This window comes from Diabrotica undecimpunctata, chromosome 9 (assembly GCF_040954645.1).
Source record: "Diabrotica undecimpunctata isolate CICGRU chromosome 9, icDiaUnde3, whole genome shotgun sequence".
In the NCBI taxonomy this organism is placed as follows: domain Eukaryota; kingdom Metazoa; phylum Arthropoda; class Insecta; order Coleoptera; family Chrysomelidae; genus Diabrotica; species Diabrotica undecimpunctata.
The window spans coordinates 115,298,537-115,325,975 of record NC_092811.1 but is presented as its reverse complement, the minus strand read 5'-3'; the positions used below and the strand labels follow the sequence as shown (position 1 = coordinate 115,325,975).

The 27,439-nt window shown below is 30.0% G+C and overlaps 1 protein-coding gene across 5 annotated transcripts in view; it reads right to left on the bottom strand.

The window, feature by feature from the left end:
- LOC140450416 (uncharacterized) overlaps positions 1-27,439 on the bottom strand; it is a 743,391-nt gene that overhangs the window by 687,186 nt on the left and 28,766 nt on the right. For 3 of the 5 annotated variants that reach the window (XM_072544040.1, XM_072544042.1, XM_072544044.1), the window contains exon 2: positions 16,666-17,043. In XM_072544040.1, the coding sequence (XP_072400141.1) occupies positions 16,666-16,740 (75 nt within the window). In that variant the 5' untranslated portion in view covers positions 16,741-17,043. Of the gene's footprint in view, positions 1-16,665; positions 17,044-23,665; positions 23,838-27,439 lie in introns of those variants that run through there. The other 2 variants (XM_072544041.1, XM_072544043.1) reach the window with 2 other exon arrangements.

Here is a 27,439-nt window from a genome sequence, read left to right as displayed (position 1 = left end):
CAAAAAAAAAGTCTAATTTTATTCCTTTTACCTATATAAATGGAAAACTAATATGGTGTATACTAGGACAAAGAGAAGTCAGACAGGGTGACTCGTTAAGCTCACTTCTTCTTAATATAATAATGGAAGAGTTAATACAAGCAGTACGTAAAGGTCACGGTTACAGAATGGGAAACAAATAAATTCAACTATAATGTTATGCAAACGACGTCTCATTAATCGCCGTGACAGAAGACGAGCTTAACACACGAAGATTAACACACATCTTTAACAGAAAAGCCAAGAAATACAATATATTAATATCAGCAGAAAAAACCCAATTGAATGACATCCATATAATAAAGCAGAAAGCAAGGTTTAGATATCTGGGAATATATATAACTAGTTACGGAGAAATTGAAGAAAAAGTACGACAACAAAGCATAAAAGCAAGTGAAGCGGCGTGACCTCTTAATGACACATTCTGAAAGAACAAACACCTAAGACAAAACACAAAAACAAGAATCTATAAAGAAGAAATTAGACCTATGTTAACATACACAGCGGAGACAAGACCTGACACTTTTAACACGAGATGACTACTAGAAACAACAGAGTGAAAATACTTCGACGAATATCAGGGATAAGTCTGATGGATAGGGAGAGAAGCGAAAATATAAGAAGAGCATGCAATATAGAAGACATAAATAAATGGGTGACAAAACGAAAACAGGAGTGGAACGGGCACATTAGTAGAATGGCAGAGGATAGGATACTACGAATAGCACAAGATAAGTCACCAAATGGACAAAGAAGTATTGATAGACCAAGAAACGGATGGTGCGATAATTTAAACAATTTAGTAGGAAAATATTGAAGAAGAAACAGGCTTTAAAGCCTACATTAGACGGAAGAAAAAAAAAGAAGAAGAAGTTAATTATTAGCTTAAATTGAATTCAGATAACGGTCTTGAACCATACTCTACTTAATATAAAACCAGTTTTTCTTGGATTTAGGTTTGATAAGTAATATTGTAATATTAAATTTGGGACTAGATTTTATTGTGCCATCGACATCAACGTTTCGGCCGGTAACCCTTGCCTTTGTTAAGATTCCAAAATGTACAAGATTGAGAACAAAAGGTTATTGTAAAATATATAAAATAACTTACCAAAAAGCTTATTATCGTCAGTGTTTCGTCAGCGAAAGTACTTGGTCAAGATTTAATAAAAAACTGTGCTCGATATCTGCCTTTTATTTATAAAAAATATAAATATATTTTTGTTTAGGTAAAAATAAAAACCTTGTATATAAACAAAACGAAAAGGAAGAAGAGTTATGTGTGTTTAACTTAACTATTGTTGTAAGGAAACAACTAAAATAACGCCAAAAATTTTCCTGCACAGCTTACTCTAGATACTACTTGTTTTTAATAAAACTTCAAAATATAACTTAACACGTTTCATTTAAGTTATACGAATGAAAAATTATAAAATTATAGCCACTATAGGTACATAAAAAGTAATCACCTTTTCTCTTTTATTACAAGAAGCTTTTCCTTTATATATTTTTTAAAAAGCCTTGTGTGCTACTAAAAGATTTTTTGTATTCAGACATGTGGTACAAGAAGGATAAAAAATGAAGGCGGTCGATAATCATGAGAATCTATTGCTGTGTTTCGACTAAAAGCTTAAACGAAACAGCTTAGATAAAAAGGCTTTTAGTGATTTAATTCTTTTTCTGAGCAAATTTTATTTTAAACGCTTAATTATCGACAATTGAACTGCTAAATAAAAAGACACATTTTTTTAGAAAATCGAAGAAAATACTTTTTCTGGTAAATTATTATACATATTTTATATAATAAACCATCTAACGTTAAAATCTGGTTTAAGAGTAGTAAAGGAGTTGGACTTAGAGTTATCTGTTGTTTTTATTTGTATTATTCAAAGTATATTATAATATACAGAGTGCTTCAAAAAAAGGTAACCCCGTCTCTAGGGTAGGTAAAAAACTGAAAAATAATTGGGATTTGCTTAGTAAAAAATTTTTGTAACGCCATCCGTTTTCAAGATACAGGGCGTTGAAGAAAAAAAAATTTTACGCATTTTTTACGATTTTGCCGAAACTACTGGCAACATTGTAATGAAATTTTATACGAATATGTTTTGGAAGCTGATACATCCCATGAATTTGTTTTTATATCTGATTCTCATAGAGGGCGCTAGTTACACGGATCGTACTAAGTATTAGTCAATATAACTTTTGTAAGAGTATAATTATTAATCAAAAGTAAACTTAAACATCATTCAATTTTACACGAAAAAGGTACTCTTGGTAAAACTCGATACTGTGTACCGTTTTCGGAATATTTGGATTTGAAAATTATGAAGTAATACTTGATGCTGGTAGTAATGATAAAGTTCTAATAGGTATACCTCTATTTTCTCCGAGTGTGCCATGGAAATCTGACATTTATTGATTGTTATGACGATAAATCAACAATAATTAGAGTTTTAATTATTATATATATTATTATATATAATATAATATAATATAATATAATATTAGAGTTTGTAAAATCAAATCAAAATGTACTCAAATGTTAAATACACTGACATGTTATTAATCTTAGGCGAATGTTTAGGATGTTTTAGTGCAGCTGTGACACGTTATGCAGAAAAGTTTCCTCTAAGAAACTTACCAAGTAAAAAAACATTTAGAGCCGTTGAACGACGTTGTCAAGAAACTGGGAATGTAAGACCAAATAAAATAAATTCTGGTAGACCAAGAACAGCAAGAACAATTAATAAAGAAAATAATATTTTAAATTTACTTGATCAAGATCCAACAGTTAGCGTAAGGAATATAGCAAGACAAACAAATACTTCTTCTTCAAGTACTTGGCGGATACTGAAAGAACAGAAATTACATCCTAATCATTACAGACAAGTCCAAGAGCTCTTGCCAGATGATCTACCGGTTAGAGCTGATTTTTGTGAAACATTGCAACAAAGGACAGCCCACAATCCAAATTTTTTAAAATGCATTTTTTTTCGGACGAGGCCACCTTTACGCGACAAGGTATGTTTAACTCCCATAATGCACACTACTGGTGTGATGAGAATTCATGAGTCAAAAGGGTATCACATTACCAACACTCATTTAAAGTTAATGTTTGGGCAGCAACTTTAGGTAACAAATTAATAGGTTATCATATTCTACCTGGAAATTTAAATGGTGATATGTATCTTGATTTTTTAAACAATTCCTTATTTGAGATATTAGAAGATTTAACGCTAAACGAGCGAAGATCTTTATTTTTTATGTACGATGGAGCTCCACCACACTTTGATAGAAGGTGTCGTAATTGGTACAGTAATCATTTTCCGAATCGATGGATTGGTAGAGGTGCAGAAGCTCCGATTCATTGGCCTCCTCGGTCATGATATTTTAACCCTTTGGACTACGCAGTTTGGTCGTATATTAAGAAAAAAGTCTATGCTACAGAGGTAAATTCACGCAAAGAATTGGAAGAAAGAATTCAACGTCAATTTAATGACATCATAGCTGATCCACTACCGTTTAGAAGGTTAATGGAATCTTTAGAAAAAAGAATAGACTTGTGTATTCGCGAAAACGGAGGGCATTTTGAACACTTACTGTAATTGAATTTTATATTATGTTCTTAGTCATTAATTTAATTTTCTTCTTGTGAGTCTTGTTTAATTACTAACTATTTTATACCAGCATCAATTATTACTTCATAATTTTCAAATCAAAATATTCCGAAAACGGTACACAGTATCGAGTTTTACCAAAAGTACCTTTTTCGTGTAAAATTGAATGATGTTTGAGTTTACTTGAAATTTTGATTAATAATTATACTCTTATAAAAGTTATATTGACTAATACTTAGTACGATCCGTGTAACTAGCGCCCTCTATTAGAATCAGGTATAAAACAAATTCATGAGATGTATCAGCTTTCAAAACATATTCGTATAAAATTTCATTACAATGTTGCCAGTAGTTTCGGCAAAATCGTAAAAAATACGTAAAATTTTTTTTTCTTCAACGCCCTGTATCTTGAAAACGGATGGCGTTACATAAATTTTTTACCAAGCAAACCTCAATTATTTTTTAGTTTTTTACCTACCCTAGAGACGGGATTACCTTTTTTTGAAACACCCTGTATATTTGTATATGTATTATAATTTCAAGTAAAAGGAAAAAAAAACTAAGAAAAAAAAATTATGATACCTTGAGCAAATTTGGTTTGGTAATGTCAACTACCAAGGATCATTAGTTGGTACTCCTTATACAGGGTGCGGCAGATATACAGCCAATTAGAAATATCTCTAGAACTAAAGATAACTAAATCATGAAAATTGGATTCAAGAGGTTTTGAAGAGTGAACTGTTTAATGAAAATATTTTTGTTTTTTTTTTTAATAGGACACTCTGTATATTTTTTAATTTTTACAAATATTCACGTTTTCTTAAACATTTTTTTAATACTTTTCTTACCTATAATAAACTGTGTTATACCGAGTTATATTGGTTTTTATATAAAAATTACACTTTTCTACTATGTATATAAAGTTCAATACCCTCTAATGTTATTTGAATAAAATATTAGATTTTTTAGGAAAATATTACCCACATACAACTTTACCGCTTACAGTATAACTAGCGGACCAACTCGACATCGAGTTTTTTAAAAAAGTTTTATAATTTCAAAAAATCTACCGGAAGTAAAAATATTTTTATCAATAACTCAAAAACTATAAATGATAATTTCGTAAACTTACATTTTTGAACTCTACGTTGAATTCTCTATTGATTTGACTAATAAAAACGAAACCGGAAGTCGACCTCAGAACCGGAATGCAATTTTTAGTTCATCAAATGTCGACATGGATATCATTTAGCAGTTAATTTTGCATGCTCATCACGAATCCGGTGTCAGATTTGCTCTATCTTGACGTTTTATGCGCGTTTTGGGTCAATTCCGGTGTCGGATCGCAACCGGAAGTACATATTTAGATTCGTCTCGACGAGACCTTTCGATCCATATATACATTGTGGGGTCTAAAACTTAAAGTAAATTTTAACTTCCGGTCATCTCAAAACCGGAAGTGAATTTTTGTACCAAAAGTATATCTTGACAACCTCATACGTAATACTAATAATATTCCGAAAAAATATTTTAATTATCTAATATGGTTTTTGAGTAAAGTGGTGGACAAGAAAAGGGCTTAGCGTTTTAGTATATAAGATGTTGTTTCTTTTATTTTTGGCATAAATCTGGCATCCTAAATTTTCGCCCAATTCCTTTTTTTTTCAAACGAGCCACGAAAAATACGTTTCTCAGTATCGATCTGTATTAGTATTCTCTATACCTATTTCTATCCGTTTTTAGTTTAATTAATTATATACACTTTTGTCACAAAAAATTTTTTCCAGACCATCTTGTGTTAATTTACAACTTTTAAATTGTAAGTTAAACATTGAACAATTTAAAAGATGCTATCAACAAAAATAGGCACTAGCTTATTAATGTAATAAATGTTCAAAATGTTACCCTTAACTTCTAAACATTTAGGAACTCTGTTAATCAGATTTTCATTAGTAGCGCTTGATATTGAATCTCCATGTATTTCGTTAAAAACTTTAAGGACTTTATTTATCATATCTTCCTTAGTAGTGATTCAGAGAACACCTTATTTTTATCATATTCTTAAATATAGTAATTTAACGGTGACAGTTGTGGGGATCTTGGTAGCCAAAAAACGGAACTTTATTAGCTATCCATCTAAATATTTCACAAGGCAATGTGCCGACTCCTCGAATATTGTGAGCCGGTGCTCTATCTTGCTGAAACCAAGCCTCGTTAGCCTCATTAATATGTAAAGTGTGCAGTACTGGTACAATTACTTGCCATAAAATTTTGCAGTAACGCTCTCCGTTCAAATTTTTGTTATAAATCATAAGAAATAATATTTAATATTGGCCGACAATATTTTGTGGTATATATACTTTTTTTTCCAATTTAAAAAAATCTCAATTTTTCCGAGTTTTCCCATATTTCTCGGTCAGTAAAAACTATGTAGTTATTTATATTTCGATGAGCTACCCCAGATTAAAAAAAGAGGCTTCTAACTGCAATGGAAGCCGAGATAATGTAAAATTTTCGTACGTGTTTCAATTTGAAGTTCCGATCTCGAAAAAAAGAAACTGAAACAGTTATCCCCTCCACTTTCCTATGCCAAACTTTCGAAAGTACCTTCATTTCGAAGGGCTGTAAGTTTCAAAAAATTGGATAAATTTTATAGCTAAAAGTTTCAATATTACGTTTCGATTTTCATTCAAAATTTGTGCAAATTTTACTTCTTAATTTTTATAAACAATGGAAATATGATTTTTTTAAAAATAGTCCCTAATTTCGTTCCTATTGGTCATAGAATGTTTTGTTAATGTGAGTTTTTTTACCAGCTATCCAATGGTTGTACGTACAAGTCTGTAGCTTGAAAATTATAGAAGTTATTACAATTGTTACAATGTAAAAAACATACCCTTTTTTGAAACGTTTATTTTGAGGCCTTTAGATTTGAGATATTTTAAGGCTTAAAGATTCCTATGAAATTTGCTAAATGTGTCTAGCATCATTAATAGAGCAAGTTCAATAGTTTAAATATTTAGCCTTAGGGATAAACAAATTAAATAACTTTTAAAATATTTTACCGATCGGGGGGAAATTTTGTACAAATTTAAAAGACGGTAATTCCTCAATGCTCAGATGTATTATTAATATTTTTGTTGTTAATAAAAATTATTAATAAAAGTTATAAATTAGTGCAAAAAACTGCTTTTTTGCAAATATCTTCGTAAATTATTTATCAATTTGAATTTAAAAAACAAGAAAATAAAGATATTCTTGATATAAAACAAATGATATAAATATTGTTTATGTAAAATATAAGACAAAAGATCAGATTGTGACCATAAATTATTGTTTAAAAAAAACGCAAGGTACAAATACGAGTGTTTTTCATTTATTCGTCATCTAGTAACCCCACATTTGTCTTAAAAGCTTCAGATATCTGCGAAAAATTTTGCCGTGAAATCGACGATTTTTGCATAACCAGACTGGGCTACTCGGCAGTGAACCTGCTATGCTACATGATTGCAGAATTTTGAAAACAGGAGGAGGTGCTGGGTGGCGCCTCCGTCAGTTTACTTACACTTTGGAGAATCTTGACATAATAACAAATGAATATCTGAAAATTCCATATCTTTTTCAATACGCCCAATTAATCTAACACAAAGGTTTTATTAAAAAATCCATTATAAAAGGTATAAACTTAAAAACCCTTTCGCGCTACATCACAGAACGTGATGACGTTGTTACAAAGAATTTTAGCTGTTTTTTAAGTTTAGTTAACTACTTAACCTAACCTATATACCTAAATTTAACTGTTATTTAGCTTTTGATGTAAGGATTAAATGTTTGAATTACGATTTTGATAATTATTTTACAGCATGTCATGTAAATTTTAATTGACAGTTCCCAGTTCGAATTTTCAGTTCTTCAGATAAATATGATAAATTAAAAATTTAATCGTGAAAAATTTTAAATATCTAGGTTCACTAGTTACCGCAGATAACAATGACAGTAACGAAGTTAAGATAAGAATATATATATATATATATATATATATATATATATATATATATATATATATATATATATATATATATATATATATATATATATATATATATATATATATATGTATATATTATATATATATATTATATATATTATATATTATCCGTCAGGGCACCGGACCAAGGGTATGACGGATAATCGAAAAGACGGTTAACAGAACATTAAAAAAAAATCCATAGTTTAACTTTTAAATATTATTTGTATGTTTTATTTGACAGTATAAGAGGGATTTAAGTAAATCTTTGTTTTATTGTTACTTCACATTTTGCAACGGCTGAATTTCTTAATCGACGTAAAATCATCAAATCTACATTATTTGCTACTTCTTGCCATGAATACCACTTGATAAAATGTTTTATGTGCGATGCAGCTTCTTTAGCTTCTTTACGCAAATCTTTGTGAGTTGCAATAGCATCATCAACATCGCCATCTCTTCTGAATCAGTTTCGTCCGGCTCTGTTGCCATTTCAACGATTTCATCATCTGTCAGCAATCGATAACCGTTTGCGTTCTTATCACAAATTAACCATTCGTTTTGGCTTATCGCAGTGCTCAAACAAAATGAATTGATGACTAAATTTTTACTTGTGTAGTCAATATAACTTATGTATGGACCCTGACGGTTAACAGAAGTGACGGTTAATAGAGAGACGGATAATCAAGGTTTCACTGTATATATATATATATATATATATATATATATATATATATATATATATATATATATATATATTGTTATGATGTGTTTTTTTTTGTTTGAATGATGAGCAATGAGTAATTTTAATAATATATATATATAGGGTTTTTATCGCGGTTCTCAAAGAATTAGCTTGTAAGTACTTTTTTTAAATTATCTTTATTATAACTATTATGAAACACACATATATATATCTAACCTAGTCAATGTAAATTTAAAATAAACTATCTTTAAACTGATATTCTTATAAAACTAATTAAATTCTATAGACAATCTAAAATTTAAACAAACTATCTTCAAAATTGAAATTGTTATGACACTAACTAAATTATATTAACAAAATTTTGTACCTTTCTTTCACTGAATGCCTAAATGAACTGTTTTCCACTATATAGATTCTAATCACCACTGGATGTCTTCGTACTTCGGTTATCCTTGTTTTTGTGAAATTACTTTTTCCAATTATCAGCTTCTACCAATTTAAGATATAGTTTTCTTCACCAGCATTTATACCATCAAACAAACCAGCAAATACCATTTATATTTATTCTTCTTTTTAATATACCAATATCCAATTATTATAAGTTGATTTATACTAATCTCCAACCATAATATAATTTAATTTCTTCCAATATACTTTTTTTAATCTGATTCACTGACTCCAACTAACTTTCATATTTCTTACTAAACTTTTCTGACTGACTTCTTGAAAATTCTGAACAATTTACTTCACTATTCACTAACTAAATGTGTCTAGGTACTAACTTTCATAATAAACTGGCCTGACTTCTGACTAAAAACTTCCTGACTGCTTGACTTTAGCTTAAAAACTTCCAAAAACTGCCATCTTGAATCCAAATCACGGGTATTTATATCCTTTTTTCTATTCCAGAACCATCTGGTAAGAGATCATGTTCCAATCGTTCTATTAACTTCTATATAGATGTTCTCGAAAAAATATCTGTTCGATCCACCGCCATAATCATTATATCGAGAATGTTCGACTGTAAACAATGGTCATCTCCGCTGATCCAGAGAATTCCATTCTTTTCTATTAATAATTTTGTTTACATTTAGGCTTTTCAGATCAGAATAAACATTTAAATCATCAAATATATATAAATTAAACACCTCAAACCAACATTATTATTATAACCCCACTTATATTCGTATTATTTTTAAAATGACACTTAGGAATGGAGGGTATAGTGTGTTGCCTAGTCACATGGCTCACTTAAAAATATCTACAAAATCATAACTACTAAAATACAACTTTTTACAATTATTATATGCTAATTTATTAAAAATGCCCTCACATAAATATATTTTTATTAAATTCTCTAGTATATAACTTCTTAAAATAATCAAATACTTTTTTATATCTAATATTATGTAGTATATAACTTATAAATTATTTTCTATAAACCCTAATTGTCACAATACCCCAAAAATAATATTTAAAATAAATAATTTACTTATTATTTTTTTAAATATTAATTTTCTCATACCTTATTAAATTTAATAAATCAATTTTTTTTTTATTTATTTAAAATGTGTTAAATACATCCCTGTTCGCTGTCTATGTCAAAACAGAGAACAACGCTGCACAGTTCGGCTATTCTATGGTCAAACTGTCATGTCAAATGGAGAATGGATTTTATCAGAGAATAAAATATAACCTTAATTAAAAATATAATCTATATTGTGTTCTGTTTATTTATAGACAAAATCTAGGAATTATTTCCATTCAACAGGCTTTTATCCATATGAATTGGTAAGTTTTACACTTTTTATAAAGACATTTATATTAGAAAGACATTTTTATAGCAATTATAGTATCTAACCCCAAATTATGATTTTTAGGGTACAAATTAATTTCCATATATACAAAATTCAACAAGTATGATGTCAAATTGATTCAAAATAATGAAATCTACCCTCTATTTAACAAATCAAGTCTATTGAATAAAATGGATATATCAGTAAGCTGTTAGTATTAAGTTTATAACCTAGATATATCACTACTTTTTGAAAAAATGTACATTTTTCTTGATTTATTTTAAGTCCAACTTTATCTAATCTGTTTATTATAATTTTTAGGTGTTTCTCATGATCTTCAGCCGTTTTAGAAACAATTAATATATCACCAATGTAGTGAATTATAAAATGTTCATATTGATCCAAAATATCATGAAGACATCTACATAGAACACTGCAAGATGATTGAAGTCCAAATGGTACTAGTTTGAATTGATATACTACTCCATCTATCTGAAATCCTGTATAATGTCTACTTTTTCTTTCTAGAGGTATTAACCAGAAACTATGCTGTAAATCGATTTTAGTGAAAAATGACATTCCTGTAATTCTTCCTAATATTCCATCTATACTCATTGGTGCTTCAAATTGCTTTTCAGTAATGTTGTTAATATTCCTTGCATCCAAACATAACCTGATTTCACCTGATCTTTTTCGTACTACTACTATGGGGTTAATAAAACGTGTGTCTGCCTTCTCAATGATCCCATCTTCTAACATATTATTAATTGTTTTGTTTACTTCTTCTCTGTATTTATATGGTATTGGGTATGATTTTGTTTTAAAATCTTTTTCCTCCTTAACTCTTATACTATGGATATAATTCTGTGCAATTCTATTTTCTTTATTGACAAGTCCCTTGTGTTGCTGCAATATGGAAATGACTATTGATTTATATTCTTCAGGGCAATTTAAAACTTTCATCATATCTTCTTCTTTACAAATAACATTATTCTTCATTATGTACTCATTATTCCTTGCTTCCAATTTTACGCACTCCGCCTCGTAGGCATCCATCTGCTTAAAATTTCCATTCCTTAAATATTCACTACAATAATTAGTCTTTACATTCTTTTGGGACATTTCCCTATCATCAAAATACATTTCTTCTTCATAAACATCATTATTTTCTTTTAATAATATCCTATCAACTCTTATTCCTTCTTCCACCTCATCTTTCTGCATAAATTTAATTATTTGCCCTTCCAAAGTTACCATTTTTTCTTCAAAATCTATCTTTACTTTCTTCTTTTCCAATTCATCATTTCCCATTAATATATCAACACATAAATCCTTGACAATAAATCCTTGCATATTAATTTCTTTATTAAGAATATTAATTTTAAAATTGGCTAGTTTATCAATTTCACCCAACTTCTTATTATTTGCACCAATAATTTTAATTTTTGGAATCTTTATTATATCTGATAGTTTTAATGTATTAAAAATAAAATTCTCCGAGACTAAAGTACTTTCTGAACCAGTATCTATCATAATTTTAATCATTTTATTTTTGGCCAAAGCATTTATATAAATTAAATTAATAGAGTCAATAATTTTATCCTCATCTAAAGAAATAAATTCAGAAGGTTTTTCATAATAGCAATGGCCTAACTTGTAATTCAGAAAGTTTACTGCACAAAATTTTGATTATTAGAATTGTCAGATTGTATCTGACCACTTGGATCTGATGTACTATGTCTTTCCCTACTATGACTTCTACTCACTTTTTCCTGACTTGTACTACTTCGTTCCCTGTCTTCGCAGCTCCTATTCCTTCGAACACAATTTACCTGTCTGTTATAGTTAGGTCGCTCTGTATTTCTTCTATTGTTAAAATCTTGTCTATTATTATTAGTACTGTTATTAAAATGTTGTCTATTATAATTACTGTTATTATTATTAAAATTTTGTAAATTATTACCATATCTATTATATGAATGTTTAAATTGTTGATTATCATTTTTATTATATTGAAAGTTATTATTGTTTTTTCTGTTGTTGTTATTACTTGTCATATTGCCTCTTTGTATTCTTTGAATAAAATTAATAAAACTATCTATTGTTTGAATATTTTGTACAGTTACGGTTTGCACAACATCAGCATCAAAATGTCTAGATACATTTAAGACTGTTTCATCCTCTCTAAGTGGTGGTTCTAAATATTTTGCAACTGTTATCAATTTCAATGCATAATCTACCATATTTGATTTTAAATTTTGATTATACTTTCCAAAATATAGAATTTCTCTAAACTTTGCTTGCTCTAATTCACCCCAATAATAATTTAAAAATGTATTTTCAAATGTTTGAAAGTTATCTAAATCATTTTCAATACTAGCAAACCAAGTTGCTGCATTGTCATTTAATGTCATTCTAATATAATCTTTAATATCATTAATATTATTCACAAATCTTAATTTATGTTTTAAACTATTTATGTATACTCTAGGATGCAAATTTTTTATATTACCAGAGAATTTAATCCCAGTCTCATTTGTTAAATTTAAGTAAGGTCTCCCTATGTCTCTCATTTGTGAAATATCATCTATTCTCTGTTCCACATTTCTTATTTGATTACTATTTATTTGGATATTTTGTTGTATATCGTCTAATTTTTCTTCTGTGTTTGTCCTGTCTTCATTAATTTTTACTTCTAAGTTACATTTCTCCAACTCTATTTTCTGTTCTATATCTATTTTATTATCTTGAATAATCCTCTTTACTTCTGTCCTCTCATTTTCTATCCTTTTCTTGTAGTCATTCCGTATACTTTTTATTTCATTTGCTACTTTTTTCTCTGCAGTTTGAAGTTTTTTATCCATTTGTTTTTCTATTTGCTTTACAATTTTATTATTATTATCTTCTATTTTCTTTTCTAATTTTCTATAATTCTCTTCCAATTTCTGTTCCATTTTTTTCATGTCCTCTTTGACTTCTTTTGAATTCTCTTCCATTTTTTTCGTATTCTCTTCCATTTTCTGTTCTATTTTTTTTTTATGTCTTCTTTGACTTCTTTTGAATTCTCTTCCATTTTTTTTATATTCTCTTCCATTTTTTTCGTATTCTCTTCCATTGTCTTGTTCATCTGCATCATTAATGACATCAAAGCTGCCATATTGACATTTTCCTCTCTTTCTGGATTCATTTCTGCAGTATCTTGTGGAACTTGAACTAAACTCTCCTCTTGTATAGGTTGTGTTTCTACTTCCACATCTTCTTCATTCTTTTTGCTTCTTGTACCTTTCTTTCCTTGAGACATTTTGAGACTTTACTTGTTCAAATATAATTAAAATAAAATCTATAATTTTTCCTTTCTACTGATAATTAATTTACTTATATGAGAGCACTTATCTTCCCAAACTAATTCTTTTAAATAGAGAGCCACCGCGTTGGGTGCCAAATTGTTATGATGTGTTTTTTTTTGTTTGAATGATGAGCAATGAGTAATTTTAATAATATATATATATAGGGTTTTTATCGCGGTTCTCAAAGAATTAGCTTGTAAGTACTTTTTTTAAATTATCTTTATTATAACTATTATGAAACACACATATATATATCTAACCTAGTCAATGTAAATTTAAAATAAACTATCTTTAAACTGATATTCTTATAAAACTAATTAAATTCTATAGACAATCTAAAATTTAAACAAACTATCTTCAAAATTGAAATTGTTATGACACTAACTAAATTATATTAACAAAATTTTGTACCTTTCTTTCACTGAATGCCTAAATGAACTGTTTTCCACTATATAGATTCTAATCACCACTGGATGTCTTCGTACTTCGGTTATCCTTGTTTTTGTGAAATTACTTTTTCCAATTATCAGCTTCTACCAATTTAAGATATAGTTTTCTTCACCAGCATTTATACCATCAAACAAACCAGCAAATACCATTTATATTTATTCTTCTTTTCAATATACCAATATCCAATTATTATAAGTTGATTTATACTAATCTCCAACCATAATATAATTTAATTTCTTCCAATATACTTTTTTTAATCTGATTCACTGACTCCAACTAACTTTCATATTTCTTACTAAACTTTTCTGACTGACTTCTTGAAAATTCTGAACAATTTACTTCACTATTCACTAACTAAATGTGTCTAGGTACTAACTTTCATAATAAACTGGCCTGACTTCTGACTAAAAACTTCCTGACTGCTTGACTTTAGCTTAAAAACTTCCAAAAACTGCCATCTTGAATCCAAATCACGGGTATTTATATCCTTTTTTCTATTCCAGAACCATCTGGTAAGAGATCATGTTCCAATCGTTCTATTAACTTCTATATAGATGTTCTCGAAAAAATATCTGTTCGATCCACCGCCATAATCATTATATCGAGAATGTTCGACTGTAAACAATGGTCATCTCCGCTGATCCAGAGAATTCCATTCTTTTCTATTAATAATTTTGTTTACATTTAGGCTTTTCAGATCAGAATAAACATTTAAATCATCAAATATATATAAATTAAACACCTCAAACCAACATTATTATTATAACCCCACTTATATTCGTATTATTTTTAAAATGACACTTAGGAATGGAGGGTATAGTGTGTTGCCTAGTCACATGGCTCACTTAAAAATATCTACAAAATCATAACTACTAAAATACAACTTTTTACAATTATTATATGCTAATTTATTAAAAATGCCCTCACATAAATATATTTTTATTAAATTCTCTAGTATATAACTTCTTAAAATAATCAAATACTTTTTTATATCTAATATTATGTAGTATATAACTTATAAATTATTTTCTATAAACCCTAATTGTCACAATATATATATATATATATATATATATATATATATATATATATATATATATATATATATATATATATACCGGTATTTAGACGCCACGACCTTCCGATAGGGATCAATGAAGGAGTATCACCAAGCCGCAAGCCCTTATCTCTTGCCGTACTGCTCCACCATAGGCCGATCAGAAACCAGAATATTCTAGTCTATGCTGCAGATTCATCTAGCATTTTAAACTGATGCGTTAGCTTTTTTATTTTTCTGTACACCTAGCTGAGGCTCGAACCCACATCCACTGATCCATTCGACAGTGAAGAGAATGAAAATCAGCCGCCTAGCCCGCTTGGCTATCGGATTGACTAAGATAAGAATACGTATCGCTAATAAAACATATAATGGACTAATTAAACATCTAAGATCTAACATCACAAGAAAAACCAAATGCAAAATATACAAGACCCTGATAAAACCGGTCCTTGTATATGGATCAGAAACATGAACACTGTCGAAAAGCGATGAGAACCTATTAGGTACGTTTAAACGAAAAATCCTTAGACACATATATAAGGGGGTGAAAGAATATACCATATGGAGCAGAAGATATAATTTTGAACTATACACAGCCTATAATAAACCCGAAGTCATAACATCCATATAGATCGGACGTCTGCCATGTTGAACGGATGTTGGAGATTGAAACACCAAAACATATAATGAGGCAAATACCAGTAGGAAGAAGGTCAAAGAGAAGACCCAAACTTAGATACATGGAACAAGATCTGAAAACACTTAAGATTACCAACTGGAAAAACAAAGCAAGGAACAGAACAGAATGGCATAAAATCCTAGAACAAGCCAGGACCCAGAAAGGGTTGTTGAGCTGCTGATGATAATGATGAAAATTAAGAATAATGTTTCTATAAAATCATAATTTAAAATATTAAATGCTCAAAAACACCTTCAAATATTTTTTAAGTTTGTTGAATTATGCAAGTAATTGTTGCCTCTCTAATTTGTACTAATGTTTGTGACTCGAATGCTTTTCTTACTTTTTCATAGTGTCTTATTTACTTATTATAGGATTATTATAGGCTTTAGTTTTTATATATACCCAAATACAGATACGGACTTTTATTTACTATCCATCTGTCGCGCCATTTTATTGATGCCATAATTAATTTCTTTTCATTGTAGGAAAATTGTAGTAAATTGTAAAAACCCATTCCGGCAAATAGTAAAATGGAAATATATGTTAAACTAATGGCTTAGCTTTAAATTTTAAATTTGCTAGATATTTTTCCATATTTAAATAAATGTATCTGAAATTTCGTAAAATTAAGTTATTAAAGAATCAGAAATTTATTTCTCATTTATGCCTAGCCGATTAACTTGTCATCTGTATAGTTTTATCTCTAAAGTAACCAAAGAAGACAATCTTTCCAAAATTAATTACATGTAGTTAAAACCTTGACGTTGATACACTCAAAATAAATTCTCCAGTTAGTTCAATTAATTACAGACCTTATAGCTATTCAACTCATTATACATAGAAGTATATTAACTATCAGATGAACTCAACTCATACATTGATGTTTAGACAATTTTAAATGTAACAAACATTAAAGTATTAATCAGGAGATAACTTACCGCTGTATAAATTCCACAAGCAAAGCTACCTTTCCTGACGGACCGCCAACAGCAACAAGAATGCAAAATCGTCATTTTTGCTGGATGATACCTTTGCACTATAAAGACTCCACCGAAATCACTTGAAACTACACTTTAAACAATCTCTAAGTAGAATTTTCGAATAGCAACCAATAATAATGTGCTTCCTTTTTTAGTACCCTCGTATTCTTACATAATTGTTCGTAAAACGACATTTAAGATGATGTTTGCGTAAAACAACACAATAAGTAGTCTTTCTCCGGTTTCTCCTTCAAAATTTTGAATTAATTGGCTGTGTACACAAGTTAGAGTATATTTTCCACCGTTGGCATGGAGATAAATTCCCAGTAGGTGTATCTGGAACAAAAGAATTTTTATTTTATATGAGAAATCAATCTCTCTAAAATACTTTATGCCATAGTATTAAATAATGAAAAAGTTAAACAAATAATTTTGATTATTGAAAAATAAAATTAATTAAATGATTTATAAAGTCAATATTATACATACACTTAGTTGCAAAAAAACACAAGGGTGAAAAGTTTGGTCAAATTCAAATTATTTTAATTTTTTATATTTAGCCCTATTTTGATGATTTTTTTAGCACACTATGTATAAATTTAGAAATTTTAATTTGGTATAGTCAGTTTTTTATTTAAATTTTATATTTCAGTGATTGTACGGGGTTAATTAAAACGTGGTTTTATTATCCTAACTTTGAAACATCCTGTATAATAATGATGCGAATGTTCCTAAAACATTATTTTTCGGTTGCAACCATGTCTCCTAAGCATTGTGTTTTTTGTTTCATGTCAAAATATGTCTTGGTTCATTTTTTAGAGACAAATGAATTTTCCACCCACAATTTAGGACTTTTTTTAAATATAATTATTTTGGAATTATTTTGTAATGCGACGAGTTGGCTTTGGTAACTGTTATCATTATGTCATATTGACACTTACATTTTGTTTATCTATGATTAATCATGGTTCTTAGTGTCGAAGATTGTGCGAAAGTCGTTGCTTTATTTGAAGATGGGTAAAATTATGAATATGTGGCTAGAGTACTACACACTCATCGCTCTACTATCCAAAGGGTACTGAAACGTTTTATACGAACTGTAATAAAAAAGTGTGAAGCGAGAAGTGACAGAAAGCGGGATCGTCGTATTTACAGTTCGTCAAAGATTACATGAATTTGGTTTGCAAAGTTGCAGACCAGCAGCTGGGCTCAAATTACTTCCACGACACAGAGTGGCTAGACTACAATTTTCCAGGGAATTTAGAACAATGGAGTAATGGTCTTTTTACGTATGAGTCGAGATACTTTCTTCACTCATCAGATAGGAGAGAACGAGTATGGCGTCCAACTGGAGAAATATTTATATATTTAATACGAGAGGCGCATACTGAATTGGTATTAATTGAGGGTTTGTTGACTGTATACCGGTATATTGAGGAAATTGTAGCGAATCACGTAGTACCATTTTCTCAATATACCGGCGATGATTTTCTATTAATGCAAGATAATGCGCGACCCCACTCTGCAATGTGTGTTACGCAATATTTAGAGGAAGTTGGTATTAACAAAATAAACTGGCCAGCGTGTTCGCCAGATCTGAACCCAATTGAGCACGTTTGAGATATGTATGATAGAAATATTAGAGGTTGCGAAGTCGAAATATCCTCAATTAACAAACTTCGCTTGGCTCTAAAAGAGGAATGGCAAAACATCCAGCAAGATGATATTCGCAACCTCAGAGACAGCATGAGCCGACGTGTACAGGTAGCTCTCGAGCATAGTGAAGGGAATACAAAGTATTATGTTATTTTTTAGTAGTTTTTGAGATTGTTATCCTACAGCGCATAACAAAAGAAAAAGAAGTGCTTATTTTAGTGAAACAACGTAAGCTTGAGTACCTCGGCCACGTAATGCGGGACGAAGAAAAATATTGGATTCTTCAACTCGTTATGCAGGGTAAAGTATTTGGCACGGGAGGACCGGGACGCCGTCAATCTCATGGTTGAAAAACCTCCAAAAATGGTTTGGGATGACCTCCACGTGGCTGTTTCGCAGATCAGTCAACAAAACCATGATAGCCTTGTTGATCGCCCACATCCCGACCGGATTAGGCACTGAAGAAGAAGAAGAACACACTAAATTCTCACCTAAAATTTACCGAAAGAAACACAATACAACTAGTTTATTAAAATAAAACATTTCCAATTACCCAACAATTCTAGATTCACTTCATCGAAGTACCAAGACAAAAACTATGGAAAATATTAAAAGAAAAAGAAATGCACAATAAGTTGCTAAGAACGATACAAAAAATATACAATGAGAACAGCACAACAGCTATTAGTAATAATACATCAGATACATTTACAATAAATTGAGACTTAAGGTAGGTAGAAACAATTAGTCCAACACTAATAATCAGGGCTTCCTACTGATTCGCTATGTTGAGTCCTAAATAGGAGTAAATACATATATGCGAATTGTAGAAGCAATATACGTAAAATCAAATCTTGAATGTCTTTTTTATACTATTTATAATATTTATGGACAAAATGATTTAAAAGTGCACAACAAGAAGTAAAAATTCAATGTAGGGTATAGAAATCTGCAAGTAGTAGAAATCCCGGAAGGAGTATTTGCTGATGATTTGGTGTCAATTTCAAAAACTAAAAAAGAACTTTGGAATAATTTTGGAAATATGAAACGAAGTAATCACTGAAAACGAAATGAAGACAGATATTAAAACAAAAGTTAAGCGGATAGAAGAAACAAGAGAAGAACCTAATATAAAACAAAAAAGGGACCAAAATAGAACAAGCTAAAACTTTTAAATACTCAGGGGTAATAATAGAAGAAACGGGATCTTTAGAAGTACAATCAATAGCAAAGTAGAGAAAAGAGTACAACTGTATTATAAAATGAACAAAAAATACATATGTCAAAAAGGAATATCATGGAATACAAAAATGAAAGTTTTCACAGCAGTTTACAGACCAGTATTGACTTTTGGACGTAAATCGTACTAACGAAATGGCAAAAGATCAAGATGCAGGTTATAGAGATGAAGCTATTAAGAAGAGTTAAAGGCGTTATCGAAATGAATATAATAAAAAACACGGGTATAAGGATCAAACTGAAAATATAATCCACATTGAAGTTTATAAAACAGACAGCTGGGTTTTTTGGAGTCGGGACAAAAATTAAAGGATGAAATATTAAATGAAATAATATATTAGCAGCATAGAATAGTAGCATTTGACAAAATAACAGAATAATTGGATTTTACATAAAACATTTTAGGTTTTGTATTATATTAAAGTCATAATCAAAATATTTTATTCATAAACCAAATTAAGAAATAGTTAAACTTAATAACATTAAACTTTTTGTCAAAGTAAGTGTTCGATATGTCCACCATTTTCTTTAATTCATTTGTCAATTCATTCCATAAAAGATCGTTTCATATTAAATAGTATCATTAGTTCTAAAGAAACTGTTGCAGTATTTATAAGTATTATAAGTATAATATATAATAAACATAATATTATAATAATAAAGTATTCGTTTGAGAATTTTATGAATTAAATAAGTATATTATTATCTCACCCCATGACCAAGGAATATGACTACCACGAACAATCCAACGTTCAGGAAAGTTGTATTTAATTATTTTCTCACTGCACTTTTCTCTATAAAGGGGTGGTGTACCAATCAATAAAATCATTTTATAAAAAATGTAAATAAATCTCACCATTCAAATTACAAGGTAATTCGCATGTCCATAAAAAATAATTACAAATGGTACCAAACCATACGATATGCATTTTAAACATGAATTTTAAATAAACGTATGGTTTGGAACAATTGGTAATTATTTTTTACGGACATGCGAATTACCTTGTGATTTGAATGGTGATATTTATTTACATTTTTTATAAAATGATTTTATTTGATTTATTGGAAGAATTGTCATCAAACTTAAGGCGAAATATGTGGTTTATGCAAGATGGTACACCACCACATTATAGAGAGAGGGCAACGAGAACATACTTAAATAAAACTTTCCTGAACGTTGGATTGTTCGTGGTAGTCATATTCCTTGGTCATGTGGTAAGATATTAATATAATTACTTAATGCATAAAAATCCCAAAAGAATACTTATTATTATACTTATAATACTTATTATAAATACTGCAGCAGTTTCTTTAGAACCAATGATGCTATTTGATATGAGACGATCTTTTATGGAATGTATTAACAAATGAATTAAATAAAATGGTGGACATATCGAACACTTACTTTGACAAAAAGTTAAATGTTATTTAGTTTAACTATTTTTTAATTTGGTTTATAAATAAAATATTTTGATTATGACTTTAATTTAATACAAAACGTATAATGTTTGATGTAAAATCGAATTATTCTGTTATTTTGTCAAATCCTACTATTCTATCGTGCTAATATATTTATTTTATTTAATATTTTGTTAACTATTAACTTTATTAAAGGCATTTTATACCAACATTCAGAAGTATTGATGTTTTTGTCTAATTTTCTTTCATTGCTTGGAGTAATTGCGTTAAATCTGAATTATATAGTTGATTTGTAAAATGCGATTATCTCGAAAACTGTTGAGTTATTAACAAATATACCTTTTTTTTTGTTAAAATAATGTATCTTTAATATTTTATATCACAAACACCGGTAACTCAAAGAGCAAAAAAGGTAAGTGCAAATGTATGCCACATATGTGATATATGTGGCGCCCTCTAACAGCTACATTAAAGCATGCATCAAATTATAATTTATGATGTTCAATAGTACCCAGTTATGAATTTTGATACATAAATGTTTACAAACATAAAAGTTATAGCGAAAATTAAAATTTTAAATTTCCACTTTAACACCCAGTATCTTTCTTAATATCAACATTTTATTAAAGCAATTTGGCTTAAATCCTAATATTTTAAAGTGTAGAATCTACGGTTTCTTTTTGTACAATTACTTAAGGACCACCCTGTATATAAGAACAACCAGGAGAATTGATGGTTTAAGGTTATACGACAGGGTAATAACAAAAAATCCATAAAGCGATTTAAATTAGCAGTAGATTAGATAAACAAATACAGCTACATTCCAATTGAATACATCGGATAAAATAAATTGCTCAGAAAAAAAAATGGGTATTCGTGTAAAAAAATAACTAATCTAAACATATCTGTATTGTGTTCTAAAAAAACATCAATTTATCTAAGACTATTTTACTAGACTATTTTTAACTGACAAAACGACATAGCAACGCCACCTTTCCTACTGAAAAAACTCGTTCCTGCCGTGATTTCTCAGGACAAAATTATAACAGATCCATCACGAAGGTGTCTGGTAATTCTATTGTTGTCAGGTTGACAAACGTCATTGAGGCGTAATCAATTTTGGACAGATATAATGAATCCAGACAAAAATCAAGATTTGGATGCCAGTCAGGTAAATAAAGCAAAAAATTGGTTTCGGCAAATGTCCTATTGAACAAGCAGAGGTCCAGAAGCTCTATTTGGACCCAATTTTCGGAGTTCCTACAAATGAGAAATTTTACGCTTGATATTTTACGCATAAGATGTACTACCATAATGGAACTAGAATAAATTCTCGAGGATTATGCCTTTAACGTAAAAAAAGGCAATGGCTAAGACTATAGAGAGTCGTCTGTAAAGTCAATGTGAAATACTACAGCAAAAATGGTGCAAGAAAAATGATTTACGAAGTACGGCATAATAATCGACTGTTTCACAGATATATCTTTCAAATGCACAAGATTGGTCAGAGATACCAAGCGGAGCCAGCTTCAAAGTATTCAAGAAAAAAGAAAACTCAGTTCAAAAGCAGTATCCACCAAAGAACTATTAAAAATTCTCCAAAGCTACGACGAGGAAACCCCCGATGGAGCACAAAAAAAGTTTTTTCACCTTCGCTCATTTAAACTTGCTTGGAGAGGCAATGAGGTTGTAAACTGCAGGAGTCACTTTTTCCAGAAGGAATTTGATGTTATGGGAGAATTTATGGGTAGAGGTGAATACAATAGCAATGTTTCCAGAACAAATCAAGGCGGTTCGAAAAGTTTAGCAAGCAGCAAATAGCTGGTAAAAAATTCATCAAACGAAAATTTATGCCCAGTTAGTTTATTTTTGAAATTATTGAAAAAAAGGGAACCAAAAATTTTATCAGACACACTCTTTCTTACAATTCACCCCAACTTAGAGGATGAATTTTGGTTCAAAAACTGTCCAATTGGAATCAACACCTTATCTAAGTGGACAAAAATGTCAACTAAAAAAATTGGAATGGACACAAAAAAACATAAAAACAAACCATTCTTATCGATCTTTAGCTGTGTCAGCCTTGTTTAAGCAATGTGTTTCTGAACAGGAGTTAATTTAATTAACAGGTCACTCAAATGGAAGCTCTCTAAAATCATATCTGCAGCTGGATTTGAGTCACCACCAGAACTTAATCGAAAATCTCAGGACAACAAATAAAGCTGGACTTTTGAGTTTCCAAATGTTACAGGTCAATAATACACAAAAACATGCTTTTGTAGAAAAGAATGGGCGAACTACTCGTATTATAGATTATAATAATTGTACATTAAATATTGTTAACAAATAAATAAAGGGTATGTTTCGTTGATATGGTGCATTAATTGTCTCGTGAAATAGTTTTGTCGAATATCATTCGAGAAAAAATTATTTACTGGCAAAATTTTCATCTGGTTTTATTGAAGTTTGTTGCCTTTTGCCAATTTTCGCTTATGAAATTTTGACAAAATCACTCAACTGAAGTCTCGTGATTTAACTGTCAAAATTTAATTCGCGAAAATTTCCAGGCAACAAACTTTCATACCACTCGAAAATATTGCCGGCAAAATTTTCTCTCTTACATTATATACGATTATAAACATACATTTTTAGTTTTAGAATACTCCAAACCTTACATATTTTCAAAGTTATCCTCCCGTGTGTATAAACAATTTTCAGCAAGAAAATACCGGTGGATAAACTCGCGTATCGAGAGCAACCACGCGCCTTGGACGGCTTCCACCGTAACGGTTGTTGGAAAAGTTTTCAGCCGTCCATCAGATAACAGACTGAAATCTGCGAAAATTCGGAAAAGCTTCTTGTAACGTTTCAGATGGAGGATGCGCGTTGGCGTGCAGGGCGCATGCGCGCGCTTCAGGTGGTTTGCTAATGTGTAATACGCCGGCTATTTCCGTCGGCTCCGCTCGACGACAGCGGCGGTGCGTTGCATAAAGAGACAAATTACCGATTCTGATTTTCTGTTATGCCAAGACTAATTGACGTTACACATGCAGGGCATGTTGAAGATGTAAATAAAGGAGGAAAAGTCGGTGGAATTTATGTAGTAAGTTTAAAAGGAAGAAAAATGAGGAAAGAATGGAATATTATTTTACATAATTTATTTACACAGGGTGGTAATTTAAAAAGTTCCAACCGTAAAATATTTTCATTCATTCTGGTAAATATTATGAAAAATCTGAAAGATATTTTCTATATAAATATATATATATATATATATATATATATATATATATATATATATATATATATATATATATATATATATACAAAACTCAAATATTTGGGTGTGCAGCGGAAGATAGGAGAAAGAAGTACTCTTTTTAGTAAACCAAGCTTTCGCAAATCTTTATTTGCATCATCAGGGTGCTACAATAAACAAAATTAGTACAAAATACAGAAAAAGAATTATTTTGCATCTTACACTAATTGAGGTTAGTTGTCGTGATGTTTATCAAATGAAATGAGCAACGCATTTGACCCCTACAAATCATGGCGAAAACTATCCAAAATTGTTTTTTAAATCAATCAATTTTAATGATGTAGAAAAAAGTGTAACTCTGGAAGATATCTCAACTACCACTCTTACCACAAGTCAAGCAAGAAAATTAATCTAGTCAAACCAATGACCACACGAGTTTGTAAACTAGCTGACCCTGTTTTTAGAAAGAAGAATCTCAACATCCTTTTACAGTTGTTCCTAGATAATTCTTACCCCGAATCCTTACTTAGGAAAATCATTTTTAACACATCCTCTGTTATACTCAACACACAAGTAAACCCTCGCCAAAATACAGGTGCTATGAAAGTTAGCTCTGATTCCCACTCACTGACTAACAATATTCCTAATATACCTTTTGTATCACTTCCATTTATTAAGGACGTCTCTCCCAAATTGACCAGAATTTTTGCTCGATACCTACCAAATGTAAAAATTGCTTATAAAAGCACTCTAGTTGTGGGATCTTTGTACAAGTCATTGAAAGATAAAGTACCAAACTTAGATAAAAGTGATGTTGTCTACAAACTTAATTGTTTGGGCTGTGAAGGTTCTTATATAGGTCACACCTCCCAAAAAGTTTCTAGCCGCTTGACTCTTCACAAGAGTGACATTAGGTTACACCCTGATAGATGTTCTCTAGCCACACATGCTAACTCAACAGGGCACTCTTTCGATTTTCCAAATGTAAAAATCCTATCCACGGAGAGCAATTATTTAAAAAGATTGTTTCTCGAGATGGCTTTCATTTTTCAAGAAAAAGAAACTATTAACAAAAAGACAGATACCAATAATTTAAGCAACTTATATTCATTACTGTTAACTTTGGATAAACACGAATCTACTAATACAGACAATTCATCATCAACAATATAAGTTTCATTATATATGAGATATACAATACCTCTCCTACTTCTTCTAAAATAAGTCTTTTTACCTTTTCTGTTTCAAGAAGTTCAGCGTCTATCAGGTATACTATTACCTTTACATTGTTATCATTAAGATCTAACGTTCTATCGTTTTAAGTTGGCAGTAACGAATTCACAACCAATTCTTTTGTTTCTGATAAGAATGTTTATAACCTAAATTTTATTTTATGACATGTTCTGTAATTATTTTAACATAATTTATTTAAGTGTTCATGTATATGTGTTTTAAAGTGTTTTAAATATGTATTTGTTAAAGAACGTTTTTTTAAAAAACAATTTTGGATAGTTTTCGCTATGATTTGTAGGGGTCAAATGAGTTGCTCATTTCATTTGATAAACATCACGACAACTAACCTCAATTAGTGTAAGATGCAAAATAATTCTTTTTCTGTATTTTGTACTAATTTTGTTTATTGTAGCACCCTGATGATGCAAATAAAGATTTGCGAAAGCTTGGTTTACTAAAAAGAGTACTTCTTTGTCCTATCTTCCGCTGCACACCCAAATATTTGAGTTTTGTATTCTATATTTCTGTGGCTGGAAGGCAAAAGGGGATAAGTCGATTTTTTGCAAAATAGTGTTATGTATACCATTCGACAGCATTTTTGATTCTGCACAATCTTGGTAAAGAGAGTTAAGTGAAAGTTTACTAATTCAAATATTATTATTGATCAAAAAGGGGTAACTTGGCTACAATTTAATCGTTACGACTGTTTTAAGGATATAACTCAAGATATCTTCTGGAGAGCAAAATAGTAATTACTAGTAAAATGGTATATGTGCACATATTTTCTAACATTATGAAATTAACTGAGAAGCAAAATGATTTAAGTCATGTTAACTTGAGAATTATTCGAAATGTGTGCTAGTAAAAGGCATTAAATCAAGATATCCCCTTTTGCCGGAATGTGATAGAAGAAATATATATGAAAGTATTGCTGGGATATACAAAGTTATCCCTTTTTGCAAGAATGCGGTGTCCACGCAAATCATATTCGTATCAGTTTCTTGTCAGTACTTGTCTGGATTGTGAAGAGAGCACACGCAAATTTTATCAAGGAACGTTCACTACGATGGCAACTCGAAATAACAATTAATATTCCTCCACGTGTGGTATAATTGTTGATTATTGATCACTACATTCCATATTTTTTTTTAGTAAAAGAAAATGTACAGCAAGATTTTGACTCAGACGACAGCGTAAAAGACCCGGCCTATGATCACATTCAAGAAGACCACCATAGTGATTCTGACATCGAACAGGAGAAAAATGGCTCAAATGAACCAAATTTTGAAAACAATGAAGAACATAGCCAACCAATGCACAAAATATTGAAACGAAAAGTGGGAAAAAGAGAAAATAGACAGGTTTTACGAAATACGGGTAAAGGATATGAAACAAACAAAGAAAACGCAATAAAGCTAGGCAGTCACGGTCACTGCGAGATTGTAGAAGAAAGTGTAAAGAAAAAATATTTGATGAACATAGATTATCTCTGTTTCAAAATTACTGGGGAATGGGCAACTACGATAGAAGGGTAAGTTGTATTGCCTCATTAGTTCAAATTTCTGACAAGAAGATTACTACTAACAGCAGTGATACTGATAAACCTTCAAAAAATAGGGAAAAGTGTTTTACATATTTTATAGACATGCAAGAAGGAAGAATCCAATGCTGCAAGGTATCTATTTGTGCTATTTTTGACGAAAGTAATAAATTTATAGAAACTGTTACAAAAAAGAAAATGTCATCCAACTGTGGTATTCCTATGGCTGATGGCAGAGGCAGGCATGAACCAAAAAACAAAATTTCCGAATCTAGAATGGAACTCGTCTATAGCCACATATCAAAATTTCCTGCCTATGAGTCTCACTACTCACGAAAACATACTAGTAAAAAGTATCTAGTAGCAGAATTAACAAAAGCTAAGAT